Genomic DNA, 22,573 nt, shown 5'->3' with positions numbered 1-22,573 from the left:
TATCCCATGACAACTTACTTTACTTAAAAGCCTTTGGTGAGGGACTTTGTCAAAGGCTTTCTGAAAAATCTATAGCCACTGGATCCTCCTTGTCCACATGCTTGTTGACCCCCTCAAAGAATTCTAGTAGATTCCTAATTATATTTTACACTTCATTTGCCAGAGTTTATTATCCTTTCTATTTTCCTCACTAGGATTTAACTTCCACTTTTTAAAGGATGCCTTTTTGTCTCTCACTGCTTCTTTTTCTTTATTGTTTAGCCACAGTGGCACTTTTCTGGTTCCCTTATTATGTTTTTTAATTTGTGGTATACATTTAAGTTGAGCCTCTATTATGTTGTCTTTAAAAAGTTTCCATGCAGCTTGCAGGGATTTCACTTTTGGCACTGTATCTTTTAATTTCTGTTTAACTGACTTCCTCATTTTTGTGTAGTTCCCCTTTCTGAAATTAAATGCTACAGTGTTGCACTGCTGTGGTGTTTTCCCCGCCATAGGGATGTTAAATTTAATTATATTATGGTCACTATTACCAAGTGGTCCAGCTATATTCACCTCTTAGACCAGATTCTCTGATCCACTTAGGACTAAACAAAGAATAGCCTCTCCTCTTGTGGGTTCCAGGACTAGCTGCTCCAAGAAGCAGTCATTTAAGGTGTCAAGAAACTTTATCTCTACATCCCGTCATGAGGTGACATGTACCCAGTCAATATGGGGATAGCTGAAATCTCCCATTATTATTGAGTTTTTATTTTTATAACCTCTCTAATCTCCCTGAGCATTTCACAGTCACTACTACCATCCTGGTCAGGTGCTTGGTAATATATCCCTACTGCTATATTATTATTAAAGCATGGAATTACTATCCATAGAGATTCTATGATACAGTTTGGTTCATTTAGAATTTTTACTTCATTTGATTCTATGCTTTCTTTTACATATAATGCCACTCCCTCACAAGCACGACCTGTTCTGTCATTCAGATATATTTTGTACCCTAGTATTACTGTGTCCCATTGATTATCCTCATTTCATCAAGTTTCTGTGATGCCTATTATATCAATATCCTCATTTAATATGAGATACTCTAGTTCACCCATCTTATCATTTAGACTTCTAGCATTTGTACATAAGCACTTGAAAAACTTGTCACTTTTTAGCTGTCTACCATTACCTGATGTAACTGAATGGGATTCTTTTTCATTTGACTGTTTCTCATCAGATCCTAACCGTATTTTATCATCTTCCATCCTCTCATCCTTACTAGGACATAGAGAATCTCCATTAATAGATCCTCCCATAAGGGATGTCTCTGTCCGAACCACTTGCTCCTCCGCACCTGTTGGCTTTCCCCCAGCCCTTAGTTTAAAAACTGCCCTATGACCTTTTTAATTATAAGTACCAGCAATTTGGTTCCATTTTGGTTTAGTTGGAGCCTATCCTTCCTGAATAGGTTCCCCCTTTCCCAAAAGTTTCCCCAGTTCCTAATAAAACTAAACCCATCCTCTCTACACTGTCATCTCATCTATGCATTGAGACCCTGCAGTTCTGCCTGTCTAGGAAAGCCACATCTAGGAAAGCTTGCAGCAAAGTTCTAGCCAATATTTGACCTTTGGTTATGATGGCCTGAATCTGCTCCCAATGTTCTTTGCCACTAATACCTGGTAATCTGTTGTCCTAAATTGCAGGGTTGAGGATAAATAGGTTTATGGCCAAAAAGGTCAAGGAGCTTTTGGTCCTTGTCATACAGGGTTGATTTAAAGTGGGGCTATCTTCCACTTTCATTTGCAACTTTGACCAAAGAGTTGGTTGTGGGGGGTGAAAACAAAAATTTGGAGTCTTTCGCTGGGACATACAGTAACTCCTCACTTAACGTTGTAGTTATGTTCCTGAAAAATGCGACTTTAAGCAAAACAATGTTAAGTGAATCCAATTTCCCCATAAGAATTAATGTAAAGGGGGGGGTGGGTTGTTACATTCCAGGGAAATTTTTTTTTTTTGCCAGACAGACTACACACACACACACACACACAGTATAAATTTAAACAAGCAATTTAATACTGTACACAGCAATGATGATTGTGAAGCTTGGTTGAGGTGATGAAGTCAGAGGGTGGGATATTTCCCAGGGAATGCCTTGCTGCTAAATGATGAACTAGCACTCAGCTGAGCCCTCAAGGGTTAACACGTTGTTAATGTAGCCCCATACTCTACAAGGCAGCACGAATGGAGGGAGAGGAGACAGCATGGCAGACAGAGACAGAGACACACACCGTGTGTGTGTGTGAGAGAGAGAGAGAGAGAGAGAGAGAGAGAGATGTGCCTTTCCCCTTTAAGTATGCTGATCCCACTCTTAAGTACATTGCCTAGTTAAGGTAATCAGCAAGCTGAGACACAGCTGCTGCCAGGAAGCTCCCTCCATCCTGAGCCCTGTCGTGTATCCTCCCCTGCTCTATGGAGATGGGGTAAGTGGGGTGCAGGAGCAGGGAGGGAGAGGGACACCCTGATATTAGCCCCCTTCCTCCCTCCCTCCCCCCAGCAAGCAGGAAGCTCAGGGAGCAGCTCCAAGACAGAGGGCAGCACATGGCAGTGGAGGGAGGGACAGCTGAACTGCTGGCAATTGGTAGCCTGCTGGACGGCTGCTGCACAGGGAACTTAGGGGGGCGGGGAGCTGATAGGGGGCTGCCGGTCCACCCCGGTTCCAAGCCCCCACCAGCTAGCTGCAACGGGCTGTTCTTCCTGCAAGCAGTGGACAAAGCAGGCGGCTGCCAAATGACATTATAAGGGAGCACTGCACAACCTTAAATGAGCATGTTCTCTAATTGATCAGCAACGTAACAACGTAACAATGTCAATGAGGACAACTTTAAGTGAGGAGTTACTATAGTACTTTTTATCATCTCTCTTGCATGTGGGTGAGTTGTTGGAGTGTGAGAGAGAGTTTTGATAGGATCTAAGAGGGGTTCACTCATGGGTAAAGCCACTCTCACAGAAGGTCACATTTGCAGAATGTCCCAAGAGTTTATTTTGCGATTCCCAGACCTCCTCTAGTGGGATCTGCAATGAGTCTACAATCTGTTTCACCCGGTCCTGGAACTGTTTGAAATGATCATCCAAGGCCTCAATTGGCCCTGAAAAGATGTCTTGTGAAGTAGTTTCCTTATTTGCTCTGGCCCATTGTTCTTCAAATGTTTCCTCTTGCAATTAAGGAAGAACAGAAGGATTAGGAGATTGCATGTCTCGAAGGCTGAGGGTAGGATTTCATGAAAACTGTTGACAATGAATAGCCAAAAGGTCCCATTATGGCCACTGTGGGGGACCATAAGGCATTGGGCTGTCACTAATTGGTGTTCATACCACGGAGGAGAGGAAGCATGTCCCTCGTGTAAATAGTCTCTCTCCCTGTAATTATCAGGGAGTAAGCCCCAGTAATGGTAGATAGAGGAATCCTGGATAGAGACAAGGGAGTCTGATGAGTGATCTTCCTCAACGTCCAAAGGGGTCATGGGGGAGCCCCACCTACCTCCGAAATTGGCGGAGAATCCAGCGATACTGGAGAGATATGTAACTCCAGTGACTGATCTCCTCAGTACCAATCAGAGCTCAGTACCCATTAAGAGAGAAGACTGGCTCAGAGACATGCAAATCCCTGGATTACCTAAAGTCCTGTGGTATCGTCTCCATTATCTTACCTGGATGAAGGATTTACTTAAATTAATGCCTTGTACAAGACGTCAGTACCAAGGATACTGAGCGCCTCGAAGAGTGTGAAGCATAAGGCCATTTAACCTTCTGTGATACTGAAGTGGGCATGCAGCTAGGCACCAAAGGTTGCATAGGAAAGTCTGTTGGTACTGCCCTGCTAGTAGCAGACAGCTTCTCCTTGTTGCGCTGGTCAGGCTAAAATGGTACCAAAGACTGTTTAGGCAATGAAGCATGTTTGCAACTGTGGCTTTTGGAAGAACTCAGGACCTCAGAGCCACAATTGGTACTGAAGAAGCCTGAAGCCTCAAGAGTATCCAACTTGGTACTGGAGAGTTTAGAAACAGTTAGTTTAAACGAAGACCAAGATCTTTTTGAGGCAGGCTCTCTGAGGAGAGCTGGAGCTCCTTTTCTTAGAGGCCTCCCCAGTAACTTCTGATGATTTCTCCTTCGAAGGTCTGGGTGAAGGTGATGCCGAGGTAGATGGGCAGAGGGTTCCTTGACCTGGATTAGAGGCAGGACAAAGAGCATGCCATCGTGAGCAGTCTGAGTCTGATCTCTCAATTTTTTCTAGCATTGCTCTTGAGAGCTTCACAGAAATTACAGTAAGGGGTGTGCTTGTCCCCCAGACAGTGAATACAATGGGAATGTCCATCACTGACAGGGATAGTGTCTTGGCAAGTGAAACAATGCTTGAATCCTGGCATATCTTTGTAATGGAAGAAAGGGGCCTCCTCCCCAGAGGGTAGGAAGGGGAAAAATGAGGGAATAAAATAAAAACCCTCTAAATGAAAGAAATAAAACTAAACACTGACAAGGGCTAAACTATACTGGAAGGCAAGCTTAATGAACAGCAAAGCTGGCATGGCTAGATGCTCTGTTTCAAGCCAAGGTGGTTGAGAGGGAACTGAAGGCAGTTCGCCCGGCTGGCCCTATATAGCCGCAGTATGGGGCATAAGGCAGTATAGGGCAGGGCGCATGCACAGGCCAAACGGACATTGCTACTGAAAATCTCCAACGAAAGGTGCACAGGGTGCATGTACACCAGAAGTGGAGCACCCATAGGGATGATACTCAAAGAACCAGAGTGTGAATGAAGGTGTTCAATTGGCTCAGGACCAAAATAGGGCACCAGCCCCCTTCCTTTTTGGAAATCAAAGTAATGGGAGTAAAACCTCTCTCTCCCCCCTATATTATTGAGGTACTTCTTCCACTGCTTCCAGATTTAGAAGTGATTGCACCTCTGATGTAGCAATCATCAGTTCTTGGGAGAGGGGTCCCTTAAAAGGACTGAGGAAGGTGGGTGTTGGGGAGAGACTGGAATTGGACAGAATAGCCCACCTCTGATTTACAGGACCTTAGGGATGGTGTTCCAGACTTCACAAAAATGAAATAAACTGTTCTCATATGGAGGGGATATAATAAGAAAATGCAATAGAAGTTGTACGCTACTCCTGACCAAAGAGTCAAACATTCTGCCTTGATGATGTTGAAGCTGGTGAGAAGACAGCAGACAATTTCTTCCTCTGAAACTTCTGGCACTTCTTGGGTGGTTCAGGTTGTCTCTATTGGGTATAAAATGATTGTCTTTGCTGTGGTTCACACTTAAAGTGTTTTTGCATTTGTACAGGAATGAAGGTTACTTACCTGTAATGGGAAGTTCTTGGAAACATATGGTCTCTACCTGTTTTCCACATGGGGGTACGCATGCATGCCCTGTACCAGAGTCTGGCTTTCTTAATAAGGAGTGTCCATTGACCCACACATGTGCAGTTGACGACTCATGCTCCAGACCGAGGGCGTAAGGGCAGTGCGGGCCAACGTCTGCCTCTCCGATGTTTTATTTTACCACAAATCCAATAAGATCTGAAGCAGAGGGGAAGAAGGGCAGGTAGTGGAATACAGATAGAGAGCACACATCATGAAAGACTTCCAGTTACCAGGTAAGTAACCTCCATTTCTTGAGTGCTGGTCCCTATGTGGATGACTGATAAGCAATATTCAGATTGGAGGGGAGGCAATGCAAGGATGCAGTCAGTAAAGATGCTCAAAGAACTTCAAGCCTCCACTGCAGATCCAGCTGTGGGGACTGAATTAGTGTGTTATGTTTTATGAATGTGTGACTAGAACTCTAGGGAGACACTCTACATATGTCCACTATCAGTACCTCCTGTAAAAATGCTGTGGAAGTAGCTTGTACTCTTATGAAGTGTGCCCTAACCCCTTGCGGGGCACATACATACACTTATTAGTAGCACATGATAATGCAACCAGAAATATATTTAGAGGGTCTCAGAAGATATTGCTTGTCCTCATGACCTTTCTGCTATAGTGACAAACAGTCTTGGTGATTTTCTAATTAGTTTGGTCCTTTGCAGGTAGAATGCCAGGGCACATCTGACATCTGGGAAATTAGAACTTTTTTCATCAACAGAAGCATGGAGTTTTGGGAAGAAAAGAGGTAAGCAGATAGGTTGGTTGACATGGAATTCAAAAGTTACTTGAGAGAGCAATTTAGGATGAAAGTGAAGGAAAACCTTCTCTTTATGAAAAACGGTATATCTGGTGGATCAACCAAGAGTGCTCCCACCTTGCTCACCCTTCTATTATAACAGCAACTAAAAATGCAATTTTCAGGGAAAAGGTGGGACATAGAGCATGTGGCCAAAGGTTCAAATAGTGGTCTGGTAAGTATTGACAGGATGAGATTGAGGTCCCATTGAGGCGTAGGGTTGATCATTGGCAGAAAGGTCCTGACTAGGAATTTAATTGTTGCTGGGCGAGTGAAAATGGAACACCTGTTCGGTGGAGGAAGGCAGGCACTGATCGCTGCAAGATGAACCTGCTGTGAGCTATCAGAAAGACCCAAGTTCTTCAATGACAGGACATAATCTAAAATGACTAGGCTATCTGCAGATTCTGAGGAAGAGTGATTGTGCTGTGCCCAGGCAGAGAAGCATCTCCATTTAGCTAGGTAACAGTTGCTGGGTGACTCTTTCCTACTCTGAGTAAGAGTGACATGGACAACTCCCAAACATGATTGTTCTAGTTCTGATGCTCATTCAAAAACCAGGCAGTGAGGTGAAGTGGGTCTGGACTGGGGTATCTGATTTTGCAGTCTTCTTGAGTTACAAAATCTGGGAAGGGACAGATCCTGATAGGAGGATGGGTTGACAGTCTCAGAAGTTCCAGTAACCAAAAGGGTCTAGGATGTGGTAGCAGAGGGATAGGAGGAAAGACATCTGAGTTGGTCTGTATAACAACAGGAGAGCTACCCTGGAGTAGTACAGGGGAAGTTTCCTGTTTGCGATGTGAAGAGATCCCATTAGAGTGTCCCCCACTGAATAAGTATCTTGCTCAGGACAGAGTTGTGTATTTCCACTCATGGTCTTCAGAGAAGTTCCTGCTGAGTTTGTCTGCTAGAGAACACTGAACACCTAATAGTATGTGGCTAGGATAGTGATGTGATTTCTAATGCACCAATTCCAGGCAGAGGGGAAGGGATTTTGCTTCTTTCATAAACATACAGCTACAGGTAGCATAAAATCCCTCCTTTACCTGTAAGGGGTTAAGAAGCTCAAATAACCTGGCTGGCACCTGACCAAAAGGACCAATAAGGGAAGAAGATACTTTCAAATCTGTGGGGGGAGGTTTTTTGTGTGCTCTCTTTGTGTGCTCTCTCGGGACAGAGAGGGACCAGGGCAGGAAAAACTATCTCCTAAAACCCTACCTGAAATAAGCATCCAAGATTACAAAAATTGTAAGTAATAGCAAGGAAATGTATTAGCTTATCTTTTGTTTTAGCTTGTGAATTTTCCCTATGCTAAGAGGGAGGTTTATTCCTGTTTTTTGTAACTTTGAAGTTTTGCCTAGAGAGGAATCCTCTGTTTTAAATCTTATTGCCCTGTAAAATTACCTTCCATCCTGATTTTACAGAGGTGCTTCTTTTACTTCTTTTCTTTATAATAAAGTTCTGCTTTTAAGAACCTGATTGGTTTTTAGTGTTCTAAAAACCCAAGGGTCTGGTCTGTGCTCACCTTGGTTGGTATATTATTCTCAAGCCTCCCCAGGAAAGGGAGTGAAGGGGCTTGAGGGGATATTTTGGGGAAACAAGAACTCCAAGTGGTCCTTTTCCTGAATCTTTGTCTAACTCACTTGGTGGTGGCAGGGACACAGTCCAAGGACAAGGAAGAATTTATGCCTTGGGAAAATTTCTAACCTAAGCTGGTAGAAATAAGCTTAGGGGGTCTTTTATGTGGGTCCCCACATCTGTACCCCAGAGTTCAGAGTGGGGAGGGAACCCTGACAGCTCCACTCTGCTTGTTTTACATAAAAGACCCTGATGATGTTGGCCGACACTATTTGGATATGGTGTGAATGTATGAGTGGGAGAAAGGCTTGACAGGCCAGGCAGACTGCTCTCATTTTGAGCAGATTGATGTGCAGCCTGGCCTTCTAGGGGGTGTCCACATACCGTGGTATGGTTGTTCAGGTGAATGCCCCATCCTAGAAGAGATGGGTCTGTCATGAGGGTAGCACTGGGGGTGGGAGTCATGAAGGGGATTCCCATTTGCACTCATTCTGGGTTCAACCGCCATGTGAAAGAAGAGATGATTATGGCAGGAACAGTCTCTGGTGTTCACGTGATCCATGTCTGGTGAATAGATGAACCGGAGCCAGGCCTGTAGGCAGTGTAGATAAAGTCTGGCGAATGGTGTCACATAATACACAAGGAGATGTGGCCTAGTAGGGAAAGGCATACTTTGACTGTCGTTTTTGGTTTGCAAGTAACCTGTGTTATCAGATTGCTCATTGATTGAAATCTTTGTGAGGGGAAAAGCTCTTGCTGAAATGGAGACCAATGTCACTCCAATAAAGTTTATTGGCCATATGGGGGGGAGGGGGTCAAAATGGACTTTTCTTTGTTCATACAGACACTGCTGCTAGAAGATGCAGGAACACAGTTGCTGACTTGTCCCGGTTGCTGGGTTGGAACTACCTGTTAGGAGCCAGTCATCCAAGTATGGGAAGACTAAGTAGCCATGACATCTTGTCTGGACTGTCACCACAGATAACATCCTCATGAATACTCTGGGACTGTTGCTAGTCCAAAAAGAAGGACTCTGAACCAGTAGTGTTCCTGACCTACCAGGAAACGAAGAATTTTTTCTGTGGGGAGGATGAATATCTACATGAAAACAGGGCATCCTTCATACGAAGAGTCATGTGTATCACATTGCCTCCTGTTGGGAGGGGATTATTGATGCTAGTGTAACCATCCTGAATTTTGGCTTTCGAATAAAGATGTTCAGTTGTTGAAGGTCCTCACTGGGTCTCTACCCATCACTTTTTGGGACAAAGACATATGGAATAGAACCCTCTCCCTTGATATTGAGATGGCACTTGTTCTACTGCCCGCCCTTCATTAGAGAAGAAGCTCTGCCTTTTGCCAAAGAATCTCCTTGTGAGAGCGGTCCATGGAGAGAGGCTGGGAAGGAGGTTTGTGGGAGGAAGGGAGAGAAATTTGATGGAGAAAGCATGGTGCATGGTTTCTAGAACCTACTTGCCTGTTGTGATACGAGTTCCAGTTGTAGGCAAAAAGTGTGAGAAGGCCCCCAAAGACTGGGGATGGGGAGTGGGGAGACAGAAGTGGTTGGCGTCAATAAAGGTAGTCAGTTCTTGACTGAGGCATCAAAAGTAGCCCTTAGCACATGGGTGAAGGTCGTGGCAGTAGAGGGGGATGAAAATCAAGGTATTTGAACTCTTGCAGAGAGGCTTAGCTGGGCACTGGTGATGGAATATTTGTGGCAGGAGCAGGCTTGGCCTATATACTTGCCTGTGGTGTTCTCTCTTTGGGGCCAGAGCGTAAATTCCCTGGTAGTGAAGGGTCCATCTACAGTCTTTCAACGAGTGTAGAGGCTCATCAGTTTTCTCACTGAAAAAGTTTGACTTGTCAATCAGTAAATCCTCTATAGAGTTCTGCACCTCTCCAGGGAATCCTGAAGAGTGAACCCAAGACTCATACACTTCATAACCATACCAGTGACTAGCCCTCTACAGACTCCTAGGGACCTCAGCATCACTCACGTCCTTCAGTGTAAAGCTTCATGAGTCTTTACATTAAAAAGTTCACATCCCTCAAACAGAGGATTCTCAATTGTAACTCGTACCTCAGGGATTCCTGCCGATTGGAGCCAAGAAAATCTCCTCATGGCAATTGAGGTAGCCATGGAGCTACATGCTGTCAGCAGTATCAAGGGCGCCACAGAGCGATGCAAGTGCCTCAAGCTGACCTTCGGCAATCAGGGGCACAAACTTATTTCTGCTACTTTGAGGAAACCTATTGATGAACTTAAGAGATGGAGTCCCAATTTAAATAACTGTACTTCACCAAGATGCTCTAGTAACTGGTGATTTGCATTTGAAGACTAGATGTTTAATAATTTTTCTGCCCAAATAAATCTAGTTCCTGGGACTTCTTGCTTCAAGGTGTTGCTTTCTGCTGTCTTTGGCTACACCTTTTGTTAGGTGCTGCAACAACCAATGACCCAGGTGTGAGTGTAAAATTGCTAAAAGCCTTGGGAAAGCATTTGGTAGGAATGATCTGCTTATTTTGATGTTGGTACCAAAGCAGTGGGCACCTGCCAGAGCAACTTAGGTGGTGCTAAAAGCCCTTCATTGATGGGCACTGCAAATCGTTCAGGTTGAGGGGTGAAGGATTTCCAGGAGCGTGTATGATTTTTCTGAGACCAGTTCCACTGGATACTCCAGTCTGAGCCATCCTACAAGTCCTGGAACATCTTGTGGTCATCTGTGGTTGTGGTATGGGTACCACAGCCTCATTGGCAGATGACAATGCGATGGGTGCCAGGATGGGGTGGTCCTGCATCTGTAACTCCTCATCAGAGCCATGACCAGTCTGCTTGGTTGGCAGGAGTGGACACTGAGTTGCCTTTAATAACCCCTTGTGAGGTGGTGGGTAAGGGGATCTATCCCTGTACTGGGATGTTGCCACTAGTATTCTAACCTGATGAAGTGCCCATATTGCCCACTAAGGCCAAGGATAGGCATACTGAATGGATGGCTATGGGAGTGGATTCCAGAGGTAACATCCCTCTGAGGTCTTATGTCTGGGGGTAATAAAAATCAGCCATTTGTGGCGTGTATTAGCCAGAATATCCAGAGAATGAACTGGTGTCTCCTCCCTACTATCAGCAGAGCCTGGGGATGACAATAAGAGTCCCTCAGGACATGAGAAACCATTCCAGCTAGAGTGCTGTGAATACCCACACACTGTGCTCTGATCAAAACCTGTGTAAGAACAGCAGTTGGTGCTGGAAGAGGTGCCTTCGCTACCACTCACCAAGAGAAGTCCAGTACCAAAGAGACCATGAGGTCCTTTGACAATGTGTAGGATTTGGGTATAGTTAGTTGCTGCTATTGTAGTCAGGTGAGTGGATGACATCAGCAGCAGGAGAGTCAGAATCAGAGATATCAATACCAGGAGCCTTGGGGCTGTGAGGTTGGTTCCAGGTGACTTCTGTGATACCAAGAAAGGGGGTCGAAAGGCACAAGGACCAGTGCCTGAATGAGTGCCAGAGGGATCATTCTGGTGCCTTGAGCTACCCTTTTTGAGGTGATTTGTGGCCTCTTGAGGAAGGATCTGATGAAAGACACCTACATTTCTTCCCTTTGTGGGATTGGTGCTCTTTTTTCCCCCCGTTCTCTTCGGTTTTACCAGTTAATGAGGGATGAAGCTTTTGAAGTGGTTGTCTCATATTTGTGAGCAGAAGAGTTGGCAGGAGCACTTTTTGAAACTATGTGCTCAGGAATCTGAAGCGGGATATATCAACCTCTCCAACAGGAACATCTTCAGCTGAGTTTCCAGGTTCTTGGGGTTCTCTTAGAAAAAGATTTACAAGTGAGACATCTGCCTGTTACATGCCCCTCCTCCAGACACAATAAGCATCCGGTGTGCCCATTATTAGGGAGCACTGCCGCCTCATATAAAAGGAAATTTTGAAATCTTGGAGATTTGGGTTCAGTCATAATGACTGGTTTTGGCATGGGCACAAATTCTCCGGGCATGTCTACACAGCAACTAGACAACTGCTGCTGGCCCCCAACTTGGGCTTGTGGGACTTGGGCTGCAGGGCTGTTTCATTGCTGTGTAAATGTTTGGGCTCAGGCTGGAGCCCAGGCTCTAGAACCTTGTGAGGTGGGAGCGTCCCAGAGTCTACACAGCAATTAAACAGCTCCGCAGCCCAAACCCTGTGAGCTCAAATTGCTGCGGATGTCTAGTTGCTGTGTAGACAAACCCCCAGTCAAAAACAAATAGGTTTTGTTTTTGTCACAGATTAAGAGAAACATTATCAAAAAATCTCTAAACTAACACTGAGTAAGTACCTACCTATTTACAATTATTTACAAAAGAATGGGTAGACTGCACAGTGAGCAAAGAGTCTTGGATGCTGCAAGTTCTGACTCATAGCCATGGGCGTCGAGACGGAAGTGAGGGTGGCTGCGGTTTTCATGCCTTGCCTGGAAGCATGAAGACACTCAGGAGGAAGTATGGTCCCCAATGGACACTAATGGCCAAAATAATCCAAACTTGAGTGCACTGGGTACATGCGCACCAACTGTGGAATATCTATGGAGAAACATTTGAAGAACAGCATTTCCTGCAGATGCTGACTTTCTGTGGAGAGCTCCCAAGCACTGACCAGACTGCTTAGCTAGTGCAATGTGATATACTCACAGCCTGAGGCAATACAGCCACAAGTCATGTATTACACACACACACACTGTTTAGGCTTTTTTGCAAGAGAAATATATAGTCTTTTCTGGTATTCTATCTGCCAAAAAATCTAATTTTAAAGCTAGGGCAGTGAATCAACTAACTCAGCACAAAGGCATGGTGTGCAGTCACATACTATTCAAGCACACAGCATCCTGAGGCAGTATATAGCAGGGGCTATGGAACAAGCAGTCTTGCAGAGGTATCAGTCTATTCTCATTCTCAGGACAACTAGTGAATGTGGTCATTTATGCTTGTCAGTGTAGAAACCATCCATAGCAGAGGAAGGGAGGGAAATGATAAAAGAGGAACTATAAATAGCAATTAATCTAGCACTGAATTGTTGCATGAGTTTAAGCACTTTATGGTTGACATGCACCATTCATGACAAGAAAAGAATTTTCTGCTGGGGGAAATATGAACCAAGCTCTCACAGTACTGAGTTGACATCTACAGCCAGCATGCATCATAGCTCATGCTGTGATTGGTGGGAAATCTCAGCTCCCTGGAGATATACAGGGGTAAATGAAGCCAAAGATAAATCTCACTGGAACAGGGTCCAAAAACACAGTATGAGACACAACAGGTTGTTACGGAATTACACTGAAACTGAGCATTCTGATGGCAAGCCATGTCTGACTTACTATATGGGTTTAAGAATTTTACTGCATAAGAATAAAAGACTCTCCCCACTTCCCTAGCACCGCACTTTTACAAGATTGGTGCATGTCAGATGTTGAGTTACCTTATATGCTCATCCATAGTTTGGACAAATCACCCAGAAGTGCATGGCTGCTAGTGTCATTGTTTGAGGAGATACCTATCCAGCCTTTCCTCATCCACATGCCTGAGTGAGGAATGTTTTCAAAGACCCATGATCTTACTGACCTGAGATTTTCTCATGTCTTCATAAGCTGAGAATTCACCCCACAACTCTGCACAGTATTGTGAGAGGTATCTGGGCATCAAATGAGCATCCTGATATTATCAATCTCCACAATACTAGGATATACATGAAAAAAGACCTCTTACCTGCACTCTGTGGGCTGACCTGCCTTAAACCAGGGCTCTGCATGACGGCACCTCTCACTGGATTCTGAGCTGGTGGTGCAGGAAGGGTAGTATAGACCACTTGGTGGTTAGCAGGGGCTCTCGGTATGGGAAGCCTAGCAGCACCCTGAGTCACTGGACGATGCGTTACATTCACTGTTGTCTGAGCTGGAAAAATAAAAAGGACCACAAATTGGAGTCAAAAGGATTAAAACTGAGACCCCCCCCATTCCAGAATGCAGGCATTTTCGACAACTGATCCACGTGAGCCATGAAAAATAAAAGCAGTCTCTATGAAACATTACATTAAGTGCATCTACTTTTAAGGGGTTAAGGAGGATATAGAGGAATGCGGTCTGAGCAAAACTGAAGTATGTGTGTTAAATTTCATATAATGTAGAAATGCCAAAATATACAAATTTTAGATAAACAGAGAACACAAATATTTAATATCCAAGAGATACAGTTCATGGTTAAATAGTAAATACTTACTTAACATGGTTAAAAAAAACACACACATTTTACTATTACTAAATCTCCTCTGCAAAAACTAAATAGTATCCAAACTATAAGGAATAATATAGAAAATCCTAGGTAGTAAGTGTGCTTCGGCATTATTAGCAAACAGTGGGCAACAGAGCAGAATTCACTAGACAGCTCTCAGTGATTGGATAACATCAGGTCTAATTGGTCTTCAACAGTCACCTATCAGGGTGGAGGGGAAAGAAAGACCTATGTTTCCCTTATAACTTTTTAATTTTTGAAGTCATGCTGCTAACAGGAGAAAGTTCACCCTGGGATGGAGGGACTTCCACAGCAGCTTAGCTACCAGAGCTGCCCAAGAACTAACTAGCGAGGTACTAGGGTGAGTGGTTGTGCTATTACAGTCCCTTCAGGAATTCAAACCCCACAGCCGGTGCAGATTCCCAGTGCCAGAACAACCCCCTCCCTTGGGCAGCTGGCACCTCGGTGGCCCCTCCAACTCTCCTTGGATAGCCAACAACATTGCTAATAATTTCTAGAAGTAACTTATTCAGTGGACCATGTTTCTTTATTGGATTGTGAGGAGCAATTTTGTCCTGGCTGAGGGACAGACTAGATCATCCAATAGGACTGCTCTATCTATTCTATGATTCCCAGAAGGACATAGCTTATAGGACAATAGCTTATTCTGCCATCTAGCCCCTTCCAGACAGACTCATCCACCTTTCTCTGCTTAAAAAAATTTCAATTTCTACAGCTTTGGAAGAACCCAAAGAGGTTAGGAAGGTCTGGCTGGCACTAAAAAGATGAAAAACCTGCTGAAAAACAGGGTCTGTACAGTCATCTCAAAAAGCTAACACCAAGAGACCGAATGGCACTAGGTTTTGGAAGCTAATCGCCACATTCGCAGCACTATACAAAATGAAGTTACCTGTAGGTAGTACGTGTATGGTAGTCTGGGAAGGCCCACTTGTTGGCACACCTGTCTGCTGCAGAGGAGTCGCCTGTAAAGGCTGCAGTGGGCGAACCAAGGGCTGGGAGGATAGACCCATTCCAGACACACCCGACTGATTTTGCTTCTTGGCATCTGCTTCAAAAACAGAATGAAATTGTAGACAATAGTAAATAGGGATTGAAAAGGCCTGTTGGGTCATCCAGTCCCTTCCCCTGCCACCCCCAAACCAATGTTGTCCTACAGCATGCTTGCTAGTGTGGTGGTTCTTCCACCTTTTCATTCTACAAACCAACATATAAAAGATGCCCTAAAGGACCCATCTTCCATCAGCCCAATCTCTCTGTTTTTTTACGTTTCATTCTGCTACTCTCAGGAAAGACTGGGCAGACCACTGTGATTCAGGGACCAAAGTTCATGAAACACTGTGCTAATGCCATATCTCTTCTAATTTTAAATGGCTCAAGCAATAGGCCTTCAACTACTTCCTTTAAAGACTATTCCATGGACTAACAATGATTGTTAGGTCTTATTTTTTATGTTCAGCATAGGCACTGTTTTCCTTAATTTCATCCCTTTATTAATAGGAATAATGCTGCGCACCTCCCGAAGTAATTCTTGTTCTACTTTGATGTTTGCACCTAATACTTGCAGACACATATGTTCTCTCCCCAACTTAATCAGCACTTAATGGTATGTCTACACTACAGTGGCACAGCTATGGCTATAGGTCAGTGGCACTGACCTACAGCAGTCAGGGCACAACATTTTTCACAGTCGTGAATGACATAGGTAGGTCGATTTAATTTTTAAGTGTAGACCAGGCCTTGGTTTTGTTTTCTGTTTGTAAGTCAACTCCTCCAGCCCACAATTAATTCCTGTTGCTTTTCTCTGAATTCCATCGAATTTGCTTATCAGAATGATTTTTCTTGCACTTAGATGCTGCTTACTTTGCTCTATTGCAGTGATGGGGATCTGTGTATGCAGCCTTAGCAATGGCTTTTCTCTTCAACCAGCTTGTGAGAACTTGAAATAATTTTTCAAGTTAGGCTGAAAAGCAAGATAAATCACATTTCTACTGCATTCCTTTGTCCACAAGCAGGTTAACAAGGAAGCGGCAAGACATCTCCACCTAGATGCTTCAGTTGCGGTAAAGGGAAAAAACACCAGGAAAACAAAAAACAGAATCTGTAAAGATAAAAAGCCACACAAACAAACACACTGAGGAAAGCCTTGATGGGGCTCACTCAAAAGACCTGGGATGACAAGTGCACTCCTAGCAGCCACTAATTCAGTTCAACAGCACACAGAGAATCCCATTCTGACATATCACTAGGGTGACCAAACAGCAAGTGTGAAAAATCGGGACAGGGGGTGTGGGAGCCTATATAAGAAAAAGCCCCAAAAATCAGGACTGTCCCTATAAAATCGGGACATCTGGTCACCCTACATATCACTGAGGCCCAAGATCAGAGTAAGCAATGTTAGTTGGGAGTGATGTCATAGATGGTTACCAGGAAATAAAATCTTGAAGGCCTAAAATCAAACGTTGGAAGATAAAATGTTCAATATAAGTTGATTTTAAAGATGAACTGAAATAGTTTTAAATATACGTATGTCTTGTTTTAATCACAGAGCTATGTGAGTTAGACATAAAAAACAACTAGGACATAACTAGACGGCCTGGGGACTAGTGGCTGTTCAGCTCCATCCCCAGGGCAACATCCTAGGCAACTGAGAAGCCCTTTTTAGGGTAGCACTGCTCACCCTTTTTAAGGGAAGGGGTTAGAAAAGGTGCCCTACACATTGCCTGCCCCATAACATCCAGCCAATAAAGAAGAAAAGACTCATTCTAGGAGCATAGAATGTCAGCATGCTTATGGACGGAGGCGATGCATGAAGGCCTGAGAAAGGAATGGCTCTTATCTCCAAAGAACTCATCTGCTACAATATTGATTTTGCAGCACTGAGTGATACTAGACTGGCTGGAGAAGGTTCCATCAGTGAGCTAGGAGGTGATTACACTTTCTTTTGGAAAGGACAAACTGAGGATTAAGACAGAATCCACGGAGTTGGATTTGCAATAAGAATGCCTTTCGTGAAACAACTTCTTGACCTCCCTTTTGGGCTGAATGAACAGCTCATGAAACTTCAATTCCCCCGGAAACGTTTACGGCATGTCACTGTCATTGGTGTCTATGTGCCTACACTGACCAGCACAGAGGAATGCAAGGAGCAGTTCTACTCTAACCTGGACTTCATCCTCAGATTAACCTCTGCATGAGACATGCTCATCCTGCTGGAAGACTTCAACACTAGAGTTGGTAGAAACAGCAGTGAATGGAGAGGTGTGATAGGATGACATGGAGTTGGAAAGATGAACAGCAAAGGACTCCTCCTCTTGCATAAATGTGCAGACCATAATCTGCTCATCATTAACACCATCTTTAGGCAAAATGGATGCATTCACGGTCTAAACAATGGCACCCGATCAACAATGTTATCACCCGCCAACGAGACATCCGCAATGTCAGAATTACCAGAGCCACACGTGGCGCAGGATGCTGGACAGACCACAGATTGGTAAGAGCAGTGCTCAGCTTGCATATAGTCCCCTCACAGTGCAAGCGCCACAAGCTCAACAGAACAGACTTCAACATAGCAAAGCTCAAGCACAGACTATGAGGTGCAGTCTCAGCAGTCACTTGATAAGCTTTTTTAATGCCCTACAATCACAGCAACCCAACAGAAAAATGGAACCAGTTCAAAGATGTGATTATTGACACAGCTAAGTAAGTGCCGGGGCCAAAGAAAAGGGTACCCCAGGACTGGTTTGATGAGAACAAGTAGGATATTTCCAAACTCCTAAGTGACAAGCAGAAAACATTTGTTGAATGGCAGAATGAAATCTCAAATCTCAAAGAAAGATAGGTTTAATTACCTACAGAGCAATGGCCAGTCTGAACTGAGGAGATTGCAGGATGAGTGGTGATACTGCAGGATGAGTGGTGGGAGAGGAAAGCTGCAGAAGTTCAGCATTATGCAGATAAAACCAAGGCAAGGATGTTCTTTGACCCTCTCTCAAAGCAGTCTACAGACCATCTAAATCTGGCACAGCTCCCCTGAAGTTGGAAGATGGCATAACCCTCATCAATGACAAGGAGGGAATTGTACAGAGAGGGGCTGAACACTTCAATAGTTTACTCAATAGACCATCCACAGTTGATTGGGGTGTCCTTGATTAATTACCTGAGAACCTTATCAAAGAGGATCTCGACCTCCCTCTATCAGTTAAAGAAGTCATCAAAGCCATTAAACAATTGAACTCCGGCAAAGCATCCAGAAAGGATGGTATTCCAGCAGACCCGTACAAAGTAGAAGGCCAAAAGGCTATTGAGGTATTTCATGACATTCTGAGTAGCATCTGGAAGGAAGAAGAAATGCCACAAGATTCCAAAGATGCTATTATTGTATCACTGTTCAAAAACAAAGGCAGCAAAGCTGACTGTGGAAACTACAGAGGCATTTCTCTCCTTGTACAGCAGGGAAAATACTAGCTGGTATTCCACTGAACAGACTCATTGCAAACATATCTGAGGAGAATCTGCCAGAAATGCAGTGTGGTTTCAGACCAGGGTCATGGTATATGGACATGATCTTTGTCGTAAGGCAGGTCCAGGAAAAAAGTTTAGAGCAGAACATGGAACTATATGCAGTTTTCATCAATTTGACCAAAGCTTTTGATAGAGTCAACAGAGAGGATCTATGGGCTATTATGCATAAACTGGGCTGCCCAAGAAGGTTCATACAAATCATCTGTCTGCTCCATGACCACATGACAGTGCAAGTGCTCTCCAATGGTGACTTTGACGCATCTGAAATCTCAAATGAAGTGAAGCAAGGCTGCGTATTTGCACCAGTGCTGTTCAACTTGTTCTTTACCTGTGTTCTCAGCCATGCCAAAAGGGACTTGGGATCAGGGGATATACATCTGGTATCAACTCAATGGCTCCCTCTTTGGTCTTTGAAGACTCAATGGTAAGACCAAGATGCTGGAGAGGTTTCTCGTCGAGGCATTTTTTTTTTGCAGATGACTGTGCCTTGATAGCTCATAGGCATAATGACCTTCAGGTCATCGTTGACAGATTTTCTGAAGCATCCCAGTTCTTTGGCCTCACCATCAGCCTCGGGAAGACAGAGGCCTTGTTCCAACCAGCACTTCATTCCAATACTCCAGCACCAGCCATCTTTATTCAAGGCACACAGCTGAAAAATGTGGATCAGTTCAAGTATTTGGGTAGCATTATCTTGATGATGGAGCTTCATCCTATAGCCTTCACAACTTACACATTTTAGTGGAGAATAATAGGCACACCAAACATCTGCTCAGTATAGGAGACTTTCCTAGGCAGAACAGACACACGCTGTGTCAATTTTTTAAAGGTGATTGGCCCATCACAGGATGGACACAGATAGATGGCTGGAAGCTTTGAGTCTGCCATGTTAATGAGCCCTGGACAGGGGTGAATTTACACCAAGTCTAGCTGTCAATACTTGGTCCAGATGAGTAGATATGATCACAACAATTGTAAGTCAAAGTTCAGAAGAGTGCTGACCGTTTTCAGTACAATTGTAGAAGGTTTAACCAAAGCTAAGAACTAGTGGGAATTGCCAACCTTGCTTTTCCTGCACTAGAAAAAATTCACTTCCTTCCACATTCCTGATGAGCTGGAGGGAGATTCCTGTTGGAAAAGGGTGAGCCATCAGAAGGAACCTTTGCCTTCCCTAGGAGTGTAAGTGTTCAATCAGGGGTTGTATAAAATGTTCTGTCAGGGGATTTGGTAGAAAGGAAGGGGAGACAGAAAACCACCACCAGAAAACAACACACAAACCTGCACAACTGGAGAAAACTCCCCAGAGCACGAAGAACCTACGTAAAATAATCTAATAATAATTCTGTAGACAAATCATAAAGGTCTAAAGACGGAGCCAGAGGATTCTCCGGACAGCTACAATAGACACTAAAGCTTTTGAAGGTAGAAGTAATTTACAAACCAGAAGATAGTTTATAATTGGACTTGAAGACGTCACATTTTTCCTTTGAGGATCACTGAAATTCCTCCAGCAACCCCAATTAAGTGGGCTCTGACAGAATGACAAGATTATATTGTGAAGCTGAGTTGTTAGAGTGAAAGGAGCTGTGAAAAAAGTCCATCTTTTACTGGCAGAAAAGATCTGTTGGCACAGGTTGCCACAGTAACGTGATCCACTTTAGGACAAACATCACATAAATCTCCATTTGTTCCCTCTGGCTCCTTTTACAATTTATTAATTTGACGGGGTAGCAGCTTTGAATACAAACATTGTAAAATAATGTTAACTAACATCTCAACTGAAGACATTAAGATTAGATGACAGTGGTAAAAAGACCTGAGTGCCTATGTTACATCTTTCGCTGATCCTAACATTGGTGATGAATTATACATATGAAGTTTTCTAGTGTAGACACAGCCAAAGAGCTGAAGTTGTATGATCTTCCTAGTTATGTTTCCTGTACTATCCTGAATAGGGGAGGGAGCTGTTCTTGGTTTTTTGTAACATTACACTGCTATTTTATTGAAGTAAAGGCTACTATATTGTTGCAAGACCTTCTACAAATGGGGAAGAAAAGTAATTCTGAGATCAGGTGAAGGCATCATGAGTATCTGTGTGGAACGTCTTCAGTACAGCACTAATACTATAGACTATCTTGAGGAATCTTTATTAGACTTTTCAGTGACTAGATTTAAGGAAACAATTCAATATACTGCAACTGTAAGGCTCAAATTAGTTAAAAGGTTAATTCTAACTTGCCTAAGTATCTGGTTTACAATAGGTAGGAATGTAAATGCAAAAACTTTAAATCCACTTATCAATTAGAAATTTCCATTGTTCCTTTGGAAAGCTGTGAAAATATAATTGTTTCTTTGGATCATTCTTCTCAAATTGGTAGGATGAAATACTAACACTAGCCCAATTTTCCTCACTGCTAAATGGATCTCTTCTGACTTACCTTGGGAAGAGCCATCATCTTCATCATCCAGGGTGAGATCAATGACACCTCCTGAGTCACTGCCTGTGACCTTCCCACTCTGAAAGACAAAACTCCTGCATTTTGCAAAGGCAACTCCATGGAACACAGCAGATAAAGAGGTGTTGACTGAAAACTGAGTAAAAAGGGGCTCAGAGCTAAAGTACGGTGATTGGAGAGGGACTGGTGATATTAGGGGAAGGAGGAAATTTGAGATGACATTCACAATGGTTGAGAAGGAGCTGAAAACAGAATGAATGGGATGTAACACCAATATTTTATAATTTCGTAAGATGTAGTGAAGCGATATTGTAGAGTACTGGTATTTTATAAATAAACATATAAATTATTATTAATTATTATTATTATTATATAGCCACCTTCAATCCAAGAATCTCAATGTTTTAAGCCAAGATACACAGCAGGCTATGATTTCCTCGGTCATTCTGTGAAACATCAGTGTTGTTAAATGAAACAAAGACAGCAGCAGAGTGGCTTTAACCATCAGAGAAATGCATTAACCAACCTGAAATAAACAGCCCAAACTATATGCTCATTATGAACCTTACTTCATACTGAAAAAGTAAAGGCAAAAACCACTTGGGCATCTATACATTTACTGGGCATATCAACACTGACAATTAAAAATTTCCAGTTGTGTCCAGCCTTCTGAAGCCATTTCATTAATGTAATGATAGTCATAGGTTATGTTGGAGTAACATATAGTTGAAGCCATTTGGCAGCACTCTTTTAAAGCTGATTAACAAAAGCAGCTTTTAAGTCTTCATGAGGGCTCGGGAGGGGGGAGAGAGGATAGCTCAGTAGTTTGAGCATTGGCCTGCTAAACCCTGGGTTGTGAGTTCAATCCTTGAGGGAACAATTTAGGGATCTGGGGCAAAAATCTGTCTGGGGATTGGTCCTACTTTGAGCAGCAGGTTGGACTAGATGACCTGAGGTCCCTTCCAACCCTGATATTCTATTCTATGAATGTTGTAACAAACTAAAACATTACCCACCAGAAAGAGATTTTCCTTAGCAGTAAACTGGGTTTCTGCAAAGAAGCATTCAACAAAATCTGAATCCATGTTCTTTTTTCAACTGTTCAGACTTCCTAGTCAGTCTACCCTCCACCCATGCACTTGAGATGACAGGAAAGAGATGAGGGGGGAGAGAAGAATGTATATTTCAGAGTCTCTGCACACATTCTCTGGAGAAAGAATCCATGATGTGAACACTCCTGGTTTCTTAAGCCTGCTGCAAAATTTGGGAACTTTCTTGTTGGTGTGGGTTGTGAACAGATGTATTGCTAGAGTCCACCACTGGCTACTGATTCAGCAACCTTAGTGACTCTCAAACTCCCTGGGATAAATAAATGGGCTGAGACTAAATGTAACAATTGATCCCAGGGAAGAATAAATGTGAAGAAATGGTATAGAATAGGGTCTCATCCATGGGCCAGTTCAAATGCCAGTATCAGTCCTAGAAAATGAAAGATGTGCAGTTCTGTCAAATGACAGTATAT

The 22,573-nt window shown here is 43.5% G+C and overlaps 1 protein-coding gene across 9 annotated transcripts in view; it reads right to left on the bottom strand.

Annotated features, from left to right (window-relative positions):
• Positions 1 to 22,573, bottom strand: part of LOC123345783 (activating transcription factor 7 interacting protein) — a 170,501-nt gene that overhangs the window by 5,573 nt on the left and 142,355 nt on the right. For 8 of the 9 annotated variants that reach the window (XM_044982859.1, XM_044982881.1, XM_044982866.1 and 5 more), the window contains 3 exons: positions 21,034 to 21,112; positions 14,961 to 15,119; positions 13,529 to 13,714 (listed from right to left, as the gene is read on the bottom strand). In XM_044982859.1, coding sequence (XP_044838794.1) covers positions 13,529 to 13,714; positions 14,961 to 15,119; positions 21,034 to 21,112 — 424 coding nt within the window. The remainder of the gene's footprint in view (positions 1 to 13,528; positions 13,715 to 14,960; positions 15,120 to 21,033; positions 21,113 to 22,573) is intronic. The other variant, XM_044982844.1, reaches the window with a different exon arrangement.

This window comes from Mauremys mutica, chromosome 1, assembly GCF_020497125.1.
Source record: "Mauremys mutica isolate MM-2020 ecotype Southern chromosome 1, ASM2049712v1, whole genome shotgun sequence".
Classification (NCBI taxonomy): domain Eukaryota; kingdom Metazoa; phylum Chordata; order Testudines; family Geoemydidae; genus Mauremys; species Mauremys mutica.
Note: the sequence above shows the minus strand (reverse complement) of the source record. Positions and strands in the feature narration are given on the sequence as shown.